The sequence below is a fragment of the Monodelphis domestica genome, chromosome 1 (genome assembly GCF_027887165.1).
Source record: "Monodelphis domestica isolate mMonDom1 chromosome 1, mMonDom1.pri, whole genome shotgun sequence".
In the NCBI taxonomy this organism is placed as follows: domain Eukaryota; kingdom Metazoa; phylum Chordata; class Mammalia; order Didelphimorphia; family Didelphidae; genus Monodelphis; species Monodelphis domestica.
In genome coordinates, this window is record NC_077227.1 from 516847221 (window position 1) to 516859874 (window position 12654).

The 12654-nt window shown below is 39.5% G+C and overlaps 1 protein-coding gene across 1 annotated transcript in view; it reads right to left on the minus strand.

Annotated features, from left to right (window-relative positions):
- PPM1G (protein phosphatase, Mg2+/Mn2+ dependent 1G) overlaps window positions 1-8880 on the minus strand; it is a 36905-nt gene extending 28025 nt beyond the window's left edge. The window contains exon 1 of the mRNA XM_001371134.5: window positions 7274-8880. Within this exon, the coding sequence (XP_001371171.1) occupies window positions 7274-7417 (144 nt within the window). The 5' untranslated portion in view covers window positions 7418-8880. The remainder of the gene's footprint in view (window positions 1-7273) is intronic.
- Window positions 8881-12654: the final 3774 nt, after the last annotated feature.

Sequence of the window (12654 nt, forward strand, 5' to 3'; positions counted from 1 at the left end):
TGAAACCATGCCCAAAAGGTCATAAAAACTGAGCATATCCTTTGATCCTATAATACTACTACTGGGTCTATATCCCAAAGAAAACATTAAAAAAGGGGAAAGGACCTATTTATACAAAAATATTTCTAGCAACTGCTTTTGTGGTGACAAAGAATTGGAAATTGAGGGAATGTCATCAATTGGGGAATGGCTGAACAAATTGTCATATATGCTGGTGATGGAATATTATTGTGCTATAGAAATGATAAGCAAAATAACTTCAGAAAAGGCTGGAAATATCTGCATGAAATAATGCGGAATGAAATAAGCAAAACCAACAGAACACTGTACATAGTAACAGCAATACTGTACAATAATGAACTGCGACAATATGTCTACTCTCAGCAATGCAATGATCCTGAACAATTCTTAAGGACTTATGATGGGGAATGCTATCCACCTCCAAAGAAACAACTATTGGAGATAGAAGGATGTGAATCAAAGCATTGTATATTTAAATTTTTTTTTTGGAGTTTTGGTTTTGTATGAAGGTGCTCTTATAACAACCAATATGGAAGTGTATTTTGCATGATAAAACATTCAAGATCAAATTGCTTACCATCTCTGAGTTGAAGGAGGGAAGGAAGGGAAGCAGACAGTTTGGATCTTATGACTTTGGAAAACATGTTGAAAATTATTATAAGTAATTGGGAAAATAAAATACCTTTGAATTTTTAAAAAAGTGACCATTATAAACTCTTTGAAGAAAGTTCCTATTTTGAGAGTCCTCTTCACACTTGTCTTTCCCCCAGAAATTGAGGCTATCCTTGAACACACCCCAAAACTACTTTCTCTAAACTGTTTTACTATGCATTGTTCTCATATTATCTGTTGTGAACTTTAGATTACTCCACCCTACTTAGTCTAACAAAAACAGGAATGTCTACACCCATACTTAAGGATTAAGTATTTAGGAGGATGGCCTATGACAGACATGTGCTAGCAAATGACAAATCAGAAACAACTGACAGATCCCTAGGCTGTCCTAAGTCAAGCTTAAGCTACCATTGGTACATGTAAGACGCAGGAAAGTGATGTAAAAACCGTCTATATGTTTCACATCACTTCCTCTCTCCAGGCTCTTTGGTGGTGGAAAGGTGGCTGGCGGAGCATGCTGAGGCTGAGAGTTTCAGCATCTTGGGTGGTGGCTGCTATTGTCCAGGTTTAGTGGTGAGTTTTCCTTGATCCTATACTGGAGGAAGCTGAGTAGCCTAGTTCAAGTGAGGCATCTTTACTGAGCTCTATTGGAGTTTAGGCTGATTCTTTCTCCTTTTCCTTCCAAATACTATCCTCTTAAAAAGTCACTAATTTTCTTCAGGGACCTCGTGGCGGAGGACTTTGAACTCCCCCTGGCACAGGCCAGGGGGAAGAAATCCTACCTTTTCCCTTTCCCTTCTCCTTTTAATTCCTTCCCTCTTATATTAATTAAACCACCATAAATTAAAAAAAAAAGACTTGGATATTTTATTTGGGATATTCCCTGGCGACCAAAAATAATTTAGATTAGGTCACAACCCTAAAATTATCCTTACACTGTGGTCCTAGCCCCATTTCTCTTTTATTCCCTACCTCTGCCTCTCTCCTTTACCAAGCAACACTTTGATTCCTCAATTAAAAATGCTCATATTTAAAGATAAACATGACAATTTCTAATGAAATAGAATATGCAGTTCTTTAACATTTTCAAATAATAAAAAAAGTCACAGAAAGTCATAGATAATGAGGCAAAATTTATAGAAGCAGGTAGATGAGCCAAAGGATAGAGCACTAGATTCAGGGCCAGGAAGACTTGCATTCAAATTCCGCTGAGGCAATTTACTAGCTATGTGACCCTGGGTAAATCACTTAATCACTGTCTGCCCTCAGTTTCCTCAAGCATAAAATAGGGATAAATAATAGTTCCATCCTACCTCAGTTGTTATGAGGATCAAGCAAGATATTTGTAAAGCACTTGGCACATAGTAGCACCAAGTTGCTTACTAAATGCTTATTTCCTTCCTTCCTTCTTTTCTTTTCCTCCCTTCCAGAGGATCTTTTATAGGTTAAATTATAGGTTTTATATGTCTAGTAAAAGCAAATAAAGTCACTGATTAAATAAGAGTCAGTGTTCAATGTTGAGTTGGAAAGTTCCACTTAGCAATGATATTTAAGTTTGGTTCTATGGATTTATGCCTCTACAGACAACATGCTTGTTAAAAATAGCAAACAGAGGAGGCAGCTAGATGGTTCAGTGGATAGGTCAGGACTTAGCTTCAGAAATGTCCTAGCTGTGTAATCCTGGGCAAGTCATTTAATGCCCAGTTCATATCACTCTTCTGTCTTATAACTGGTACTTAGTATGAACTCTAAGACAGAAGGTCAGGGTTTTTAAAAGTAGCATATGGAAATGGGAATAATTGACCTCTAGCCTTTGTCTCTTTCAAGTTTGTGCACACAAATCTAAGTCCTTCAGGACCTCTAAAAGAACAAGTCTTAAGAAGATGACTGAATAAAGTGAACCGTGAAAGGAAAGGGAAGGATCAAAAATCTGGAAATAAATTTGTTCAGAATATCTTAGAAGTATGAGGTATAAAATTCTGAGTATAGCCTTCCATAGTCTGAAAAATAATAAAATGGCATAGTAAAAAGAAAAGCTCTCTAAAACATTCTAAAAGTGAAATATTCATCTACCTCTAAATTATGAGAAATATAGAATATATCCATTAAAGGTTATAATAAACAAAAATGAACTGTTATATTTTAAAAGTTGATTTGATTCTTCCTGATTAAAATTAAATGCACTCTAGTTAAAGGGTAGATTCTAGTTTGGTTCAGCAAAAGTAGGCATTGCTCTTAACTACTAGGTGATTAGATTCCAAAATCTAAAAACTTCAGCTTCTAATGTCCCAAGGATCTCTTAGTTATCTACCACATCCCTTTTGCTAAAACACATGAATGTCATAGGATTAGAAATGGCTGTTGTTCAGTCCAATTTGATCCATTATGACTTTCTGGCCCATAATCACACCAATACTGTCCATGAGGTTTTTTGTGTTTTTTTTTTCCAGCAAAGTTACTAGGTTTGCCATTTCCTTCTTCAGTGTGCTGAGACAAAAGTTAAATGATTTACCCAGGGCCACATAGCTGGTAAAAGTCTAAAGTTAGATTTGAACTTGGATCTTCTTGACTCTAGGCCCAATGCTCTATGCACTGAGCTACCTAGCTGCCTATTGGATACCTAAAAATTTTCCATCATCAGGACTCACATTTTTTTATATTAAATCCCAGGATCATATCTTATATGTGACATGTCCACTTAATATTTGAAATTAACTCTTGCACCAAAGAATTTTCTATTCTAAGTACTAAGTGTTCTCAATGTAGAGAAGTCACATTAAAACCCTGTATGATACAGAACATAAGTGCATTTTGAACATCATTCCTAGGGAATCCCAAAGAAGGCAGGTCTACAATTTTACTAGACAGCAGTGTCTTCTAATCATGACCACACCAACTTCTGCATTTTCACAGAAAATTTTGAAAATTGTCTTTCAATGTTTTTTTTAATTAAGATGAACATTTAGGCCATTTCTTTAAAACACACACACACACACACACACACACACACACACACACACACACACACACCCATCCAAAATAACTAGCCTAGTTTCAGAGGGAGCCTGAAAATTGCAAAGAAAATATTACAACTGTGATATTAATGCCTCTTCTAAAATATCTAAGTGTTCTAGAATTCTTTTCATTTATTCTTTTTTTTTGGTCATTAAAGTTAGTCAATTCAACATATGTACTGCACCACTATAAACCGGAGATAGAAAGATGAAAAACCAGTTTTTGCCTTGAAGATTTCAATTATAAATGAGAAACTGAGGTACAAAGTACATAAAAAGGCAGAACTAAGTATCAAGTCTAGAACCATTATTCTCCACCTCTAGAATATTTCTTCTTTATTCATTTTTTCCCAATCTTCATTTTGGAAAGTGAAATACCTTGCACTAGACTTTGCACTAGAATGCAGGAACTCCTAACTCCCAGAGTAATGCTGTCTCCCCACCCAAAACTAAGTTCAATGTTTTCTGGCTGGCCATGCTTTTTAAGGCCTCAGCCAAGTCATTTTCCATCGCTAAACATTTGTTAACACTTTCTATATCTGCCAGTAGGTCCTGATACATTTCCCCAAGTCAGTTTAAACTGAGACATCCACTATACCCAACAGTTCTAAAACTTCATTAGAACAACTGTTTTCTCCAACCCCGTTACATCTCCAACAAAAAACAGAAGTCTTTAAAGATCTTATCAATTAAAAAACAGATTTGGAGTTTCATAGCTGTTTCTTCTCTTCGGTTCGCAGACCTTAAAGGCAGAGAGAAAAAAATACAGGGTGGAAAAAGAAAAGTTAAATTACATAACCCACACCTATCCAAGGCTCTATAGTTCCTTCTCCACAAGTCTTTTAGAAAATCTCAGCTTTTGTTTTAGAAGGCCTCAAAACTGTTTGTCTTTTTAAATCACTACACATATCACAAATGTCAGACCTCTACAGAAATATAAGAAAGATAAGGATCCCTAGGCCAAAAATCACTGGATTAAAAAGTGTAAAAGAACCTAAGAGACACAGATTCACCATTCAAACTAGCTTTAAACACTGAGGTCAAGACATACTGAGATATCTTTGAAGACAGTTTATCTATCATCAGAAGTTGCAAAATCTAAGTTCCCCATCCATCCACTCCTTGGCCTCCCAACTTGCCATTCCTTTCCCCAATTACCATTACTAACAAATTCACTTTCTGCTTCCACATGCCTCAACCAGCTTGTTCTCAGGCTCCCTCCAAAGAATGGTGAGACCCTGTTTGTTGTGTCTGGATTACACCTCCTCTGTCAAGGCACCTTGGTACCACTCTACCAAGAGGCTAGAGAAAGGCAGGGAGAATAAAATGTGAAGATAAATGTGACAGCTGCCACCCCTGACTCAAGAGAAAAAGGTACAGTAGCACATCCTGTTACGGTGGACCTTTGCAATAAGGCTTTATCAAATCTTGTAAGGTTTATTAGGATGATAAGCCTTCCAAATTTAAACCAATAGAACCAAGCAAATTAAGTAGGGACCTTTTATTAACTGGATGGGTTAAGCCACAGAGATATAAATCTTAAAGTACAACAAAGGTAAAATTATTTTTAGCAATAATGTATTATGGTCTTACTGAATATATATCCAATATGTTAGACAATTTAGGAAGAGCTTCATTAGGGATATACAAACATGTGAACAAGGAGGAGGAAGGGAAGAAGAGAGACTTTTTAATAAAGTACATTAGAAAATTCAAACATGTTTAGCAGTTAGTCTCTCAGAAGGAAAATTTAAATCAAGGGCTAAAAAAATCATTGAATTGAATTGCAACACAGATCTTTGTTAACCAGCCTCTGGCTATACTCTTAAATTATGGACAAAAATAAAAAGGTCTAGTGGAATATTGAATAACATTGGCTTAATGGGACAAACAGATGGAGAAAGTGGATCCATATCCAGACGATTAAGTTAAAATAAGAAAATAGAAATATTAATGCCAAAGAATGGCAACTAAAATAGAAAGAGAGAAAAGCGGAAGAAAAAGGCCCCTTCACATATTTAACAGAGGGAAAACATATGGAATGAAGAACTCCAGAGGAAGTCTTGCCATATAGTATGCACATCCCAAACAAATAATTATAAGACCAGAACAGAGACTCTCAATGGAAAATTTGTAGAAATGAAAGGAACCTCCCCAACCCACACTTCCTTTAAGTCAGGGCTGACTTTTAAACTATTCCAAAGTTCCAACTCGAGCATCTACCATACCCACTACACTATGAATTGTGGGAAATAAAACAAAAATGGAGACAATGTCCCTGATTTTAAGGGACTACTTATTCAAAGGTTCCAGCCCGTATAGTCCCCTTCACCAACTTGGCCACATAATTTATCAAGAATGATGGCTATAACAGCCAAAAGAGCTACTTCAGCTACAGAATTACAGAATTTGAACCTGAGAACAAAACTGTTTTACTCCATACTGCCATTGTAGAGTTCAATCAAGGAGAGAAGTTGGGAGGGGAGGGGAATCCCCAAGAGTGATACCTAGAGCATGCCTAGACAGATAAAGCATCAGTTTTAGCCCCTGTTGCCTTATTCCATTGCCCCACACCAGTTTTTCTTCTGGACATACTTCTCCCATCCACCCACTCATATCTCTTTTTGACATGGAAGATAAATCATTAAAGAAGGCAGAAGTACTAAACAAGCATCTTTATTCTCTTTCTTTACTTAATACCAATATTTGATACCTTCCTCTATTTTCAAACATAACTCTTAACTAAACAAACTTTTTCTTTGCTATAGAACCATTCCCTTAAGAGGAGTAAAAAAAGTTCCTTACAAAAATTCAGAAGAAGAAAATGCTCAAGTAAAGTTGCAGAAAAGAAAGTTAAAAAAAGCAATTAAAGTTTGTTTAAGAAAGGCATATGACAGCAAGTAAAAGCACTGGAAGCAGTGAACCACTTCAAAGTTAGCAGCTGACCATGACAAAACTAATTTTTAAGGCTCTTAAAAGAGAGAAGAAACATAGCCAGAATGAAAGATATCAGGATAGTTAACTGGAGTGTTTAAAAAAAACTGAGAAAAACACTGGAAATGATCTCACAAGGTTCACTCTTAATGACAGATTCTGGAAGACAAGCATGGGGCCTTGGAATTACCACCATACAGTACCAAGCAACAGCAACTTGAGAGTTTGAAAAATCCAAAACAGAATGCTTGCTCAGCATTCCATTTAGTCGACCTCCCCATCCAAACTAGGCCTTACCATTTTGTATGTACGCACAAACACACAAGCATTGAAAGTATATTACAGGTCAAACTGTCTCTTGGCGGGGAGTCACCTTCTTCTCCCTTCCCCTTCCTCCTCCAGGGAAGCCAAGCGAGAGAGAAGGGTTGATAACACCGAGCTCAGGCGGCTCACGCCCAAAGCGCGGCCGTCTGGCCGGCCCTGCAAAGCCCAGGAGAGACGGAGACCCGGGGGTGGGGGTGGGGGAGTCTTGAAGCATGCCTCCGTGGGGCCCCAGGGCCTGCCCGCCGCGAACTCAGGGGACCCAGAGGGTACCGCTTCTACTCCACGTGAGATTAGCACCCACACTCCGCCTCCCGATCCCACTGCGGTTGCCCGGCTGGTGGGGACTGCCTCCTTCCCGCAATTACCTCCATCGAGACGCGCCAGCCTTGCATAGCCGAGAAGCCGTAGGGCAGCGGCAGACGCTGGGCGCCGCGTCCCCCCGAGCCCGCGGTGCCCTCCCCATCCCCAGAGCTCTTCACCGTGTTGGGCTGGGAGAGGTACGCGCCCATCGCGACGACTGAAGGCCCGTCAGATGGGCAGGGCGGGCGAGAGAAGCCGTGACCCGTCCCGACGCGAAAGCTCTGGGGGCACAGGCCGCAAGGAGCAGACAGAAAAGAAGGCGCGGCCAAGGCGACGTGCCGGCGAGAGGCGCGAAGCCAGTGGGTGAGGACGACGACCCAGGACTGAAGGAGGCGGCAGCCGCGGTAACGGGACCAAGGGATCTGAGGGGGAGCGGAACCGGAAATAGCGCCGGGAGGAGACCCCGCCCGGCCAGACGGGGCGGTGCTTAAGAGTCATTTCCTTAGCAACTGTCCCCGCTCCTGGGCCAGAGACAACTGCCCCGCCAACGGAATTTCCCGCGAGACTGAGCCTGCTGACCACGCCCTCTAACGGCAGCTAGTTCCCTAGAGGCGGGATCGAGGCGGGTTAAGGACCCGGGGCTTGATTTACTAGGCCCTGTTGGGCGGAGCCGTGGGTTGCAGTCGTTTCCGTTCCTGGACTGTCCCAGACTCACCCTGCGCGGGCTCCCCTGCGTTCTTTTTTCCTCATTCCCTTCCTTCCCTTCCCCCCTCCCCTCCCTTTCCTCCGCTCCTCGAAGGGACAATAGCTTTCCTGGTCTCACGACTCACTTCTTCTTCACTAGATTAAGGTTTAGGCAAGTAGAATGTAATCTCCTTGAGGGCAGTTTTTTGTGTTTTTTTTTTGTCTTTGTGCTCCTTCCCACCATCCACCATAGTGTCTAGCCTAGTCCCAGACATGTAGCTTACAAGCACATGTGTGGAGTGGAATTTTGAAGGAGCTTGCAGTACCAGAAATCAGACACTAAATCTCATCTCACACACAGGAAGTCATGTAATCGACAATCTTTTATTAAGCGTCTTATATTCACCCAAAGGATATATGGAGTGATCAAGACCCTCCAAATTTTCACTCCACACAAGGAGAAGCATGGAAAATCAGAGTTCAAGTTCTATTCTTCATATACATTGGCTTTGTGATTCTGGAGAAGTAACTTAATTTCTTAGGACTCCAGGGAACACGCTAAGATTGGGATCCCTAACTTGAGTTCCACTGACCAAGAGGTTCATGGATTTATTTCAAGGGGTCTTTAAAATTTGCCTGGAGAAAAAAAAAATCATTTCCATCAACTTTTGGTTTCCTTTGAAATCCTATGTATTTTATTTTTGTCACTTAAAAAGCATCCTGAGAAGGAATACATAAGCTTCACCAGATTGTCAAAAGGGTTAGGGTTAGGGTTAGGGTTAGAAATCATGATAGGCAAAAGGTTAAGAACACCCCCTTTAGGATGATAAATTGCAAACAATTGCACATCTGCTTTGATGGGGTGGGGTTTCCTCTTCTGAAATTTCCTGCATCTATGAAATCTCAAGCCCAGTCCACACTGTGCCTGCATAAAAATTTAGACACTGTATAGATGGATAAAAGCCCCAGAGTAACTCAGAAAAGAAAAAGAAATACAGAAAAGCTGAAACCAAACAGACTAGGGAGAGGAAATAGAAAGTGATTCAAGGGAAAACAAAGGAAAGTAAATAGTTTCACAGATAAGGAAAATGGGGACAATGAAGAAAGACTATAGAAAGAAAGATGATAATAGACCGTAATGAATTGTGATATGCTTGAGTCACTGGAAGATCTTTGAAAGTCAGAACTAGTATAGTAAATCATCTTTGTGTTAGGAGGCAGCTAGGTGGTGCTTTGGTTCCAGGGTTGTATCTGAAATCAAGAAGACCTGAGTCCAATTTTGCCTCAAAACACATTTAGTATCTGGGGGCAATGAATAAGGTTCAGAGCATCTGGATCTGGCATCAGACACTAGTTGTATGACCCTGGGCAAGTCATTTAACCTGATTATTTCAGTTCCATCTGAGTTGAAGATAGAAAATCAATACAGTATCTTTGCCAAGAAAACCCCAAGTGGGGTCACAGTTAGACACAGCTGAACAACAAAACATGGACCCTGGATAAAACATTTGACCCCTTATCTACCTAATTTTCCTCCTTTGAAAAAGGAGGGTAATAAAAATTTGCAATATAAATTATTATGTAACTTGTGGCCAGAGCTTCAAGCTCTGGGCTGACAAGTTAAGCATCCTTCCCATGACAAGTGGGCCAGAGAGATGGAACCCTAGGAACATAAAATTCCAAGTGAGCTCCTTAGTTCAAGTATAGGATAGAAGGGCAGATTGTCATTGTGCCTCAGTCAAGAATGGCATCTCCTATCAATAAGCATATTAAAAAGTGTTCTAAATCCCTCTTGATTAGAGAAATGAAAATAAAGGAGCTACCTCACATCTAACAGATTGGCCAATATAATAGTAAAGGAAAATAATAAATGTTGGAGTGATTGTAGCAAAATTGGAACACTAATGCATTGTTGGTGAAGTTGTGAATTAATCCAACCATTCTGGAAGGCAATTTGGAATTTTGTGCAAAGGGCTTTAAAGGAATGCATACCCTTTGATCCAGCAATACCATTACTGGATTTGTCCCCCAAAGAGATAATAAAAAATATTTGTACAAAAATATTCATAACTGAGCTCTTTGTGGTGGCAAAAAATTGGAAAATGAGGGGATGTCCTACAATTAGGGAATGGCTGAACAAATTGTGGTATGATGGTGGTGATAGAATATTATTGTGCTGTAAGGAGTGATGAACTGGAGGATTTCTATATGAACAAGAAAGACCTTGAGAACTGATGCAGAGTGAAAAGAACAAAACCAAGAAACACTGTAAGTGAAACAATCCATTGTAATGGACTTTAATACTAGTAGGAATACAATAATTCAGGACATTTCTGAAGGATGAATGAGAAAGAATGCTATCTACATTGAGAGAAAGAACTATGGGAGTAGAAACACAAAAGAAAAACTTATAATTTATCACTTATCACTTGTTTATATGGATATATAATTTAGGGTTTCAACTCTATGGTAAAAATGAATAATATGGAATAGTTATTAAGGGATAACATTTGTATAACCCAGTGGAATTGTTTGTTGACCCTGGGAGGAGGGAGGGAAGAGAGGAGGGAAAGAAAATGAATCATGTAAACAAGGAAAAATTAAAAAAAAAAAAGTGGCACCTCCTCAGGCCTATCTCTCTTACCAGTCTTAAGGAGTAGGTACAGCTTCCTAGAAGGTTCTACTCAGTCTTAGGGAACAGATTATGGTTTAGCAAAGGACTCAAAATTTCAGGGCACCAAAACTCCCAAATCCTGCCAGAACTACATTAAAATGTAATTGGGAAATGCTTTTTTTTAAAAATCCTTTAAAAATATACCATAGATAATATTAATTTGTTGTTTTCTAAGTCAATATGATGCCCTCAGGGATCATTTTCTGTTTATTTTTGACACAAAATATAGACCCATAGGGTGTCTGATTACCTTTTAGGGGGTCTTTAAGGTCAAAATTATTTATATAATACTTAGTCCATTAAAATACCCCTCATTTTATAAACAGAAACTGATACACTATGGTGCAATCGACTGTAATGGACTTAATCTACTAGCAGCAATGCAATGATCCAGGACAATTCTCACCCAGAGGAAGAATTGTGGGAATAGAAACACAGAAGAAAAACAACTGCTTGATCACATAGGTTGATGGGGATATGATGGGGATGTAGACTCTAAACGATCGCTCTAGTGCAAATATCAATAATATGGAAATAGTTCTTGACCAATGACACATGTAAAACCCAGTAGAATTGTGTGTTGGCTATGGGAGGGAGGTGGGAGTAAGGGAGGGAAAGAACAAGAATCTTGTAACCATAGAAAAATATTCTAAATTAATTAAATAAACATTTTCAAAACTTAAAAAAAATACTCCTCCCTTTTCAACTATATTTCTGTGTGAAGCTGGATTTCCTTCATATACTTCAACCACAACATATTATAACAGACTGGATGCAGAAGCAGATATGAGAACCTAGCTGTCTTCTATTAAGCCAGACATTAGATTTGCAAAAATATGTAAAACAATGCTACCCTTCATAATTTCTTTGTTTTGGGAAATAGTTATCTTTTGTAAAATTATATGTAAACATGTAATGGGTTTGTTGTTATTTTTAAATGATAAATAATAAATATTTTCATATTTTATCCATTTTATGACATTACCCACATAATAGCTATTTGGGGCCTTCGATAATTTTTAAGTGTTTAACCAAAATGTTTCGATTTGTATACCAGTAAAAGCTGGAGAGAAAGACACATGGAAAGGGGAATAGAACAATTTTTATTAGCAATGCTTACAGTTTGGGAAGTCATAGGGCTTTCCATATGATGTGTTTTTGCAGCTGGGCTCAGGTAATGATAGACTTAAAGACCTTGCTATTTAGTTTTGTTTAGTCAAAAAGAATCTTGAATTTTCCTGGGAGAGATAGATAATGACTTGAAGAACTACATGTAGCATTTGATTACTTTCCTTGGGACTTTTCATTCTACTCAAGATGACTGGTGTTCTGAGATGAGGCAGTGTCTAAGAACAAAGAAAACCGGGAGGCAGAGTGGTGTAGGGACAGCAAATGTTCATACCTCTGAAAATCCTTCCTTATCAATTACAAACTAAATGCTCCTAGGGGACTGAAAATCAAACCTAACAACAAGATAGAGCCAAGGAACCCTCCTGCTGGACTCAACTTAAAAGGTATACCCCCCAAAGCCAGAATTCGAGAATAGTCCAGTTTAAGGGGAAGGAAGAAGGAAGGTCCCGGGGCCCCTCCCCCACCTAGAGCGCTAAGCTTCCAGTGGCAGCTAGAACCTCTGGGCAGGCAAATGCACTGGTCTGGAGGGAGTACCTTGTGGGCAAAGTTGTACCAGGCTCAGAGCGTACAACACAGACAGTGGGGAAGCAGATAGAGAAGAAACACAGAGCACAGAGCGGGCAGCAATTGAAGCAGCGGAGACACTCCATATTTCCCCCTCTTCCCAAGGTTTTGGTCTCAAGGCACATCCAGAAACCCAGCCAGACTTAATCCCATCAAAGCCACCCAGAGGGCAGGGAAGCTCAATCTCCAACATCCCTACCCCACAGACTGCTGGACTTAATCCCATTAAAGCCTCCAGAGGACAGGGAAGCTCAAACTCAAACACCCCTCCCCCACAGATTGCACTGAGAGATTTACTGACAAAACTCCAAGGGTGAAGACAGAAAGAAAAACCCAAAACCACAAAAAAATGAGAGGAGCAAGAGCTCAGGAAACTGCAGGGAGTAAATAAGG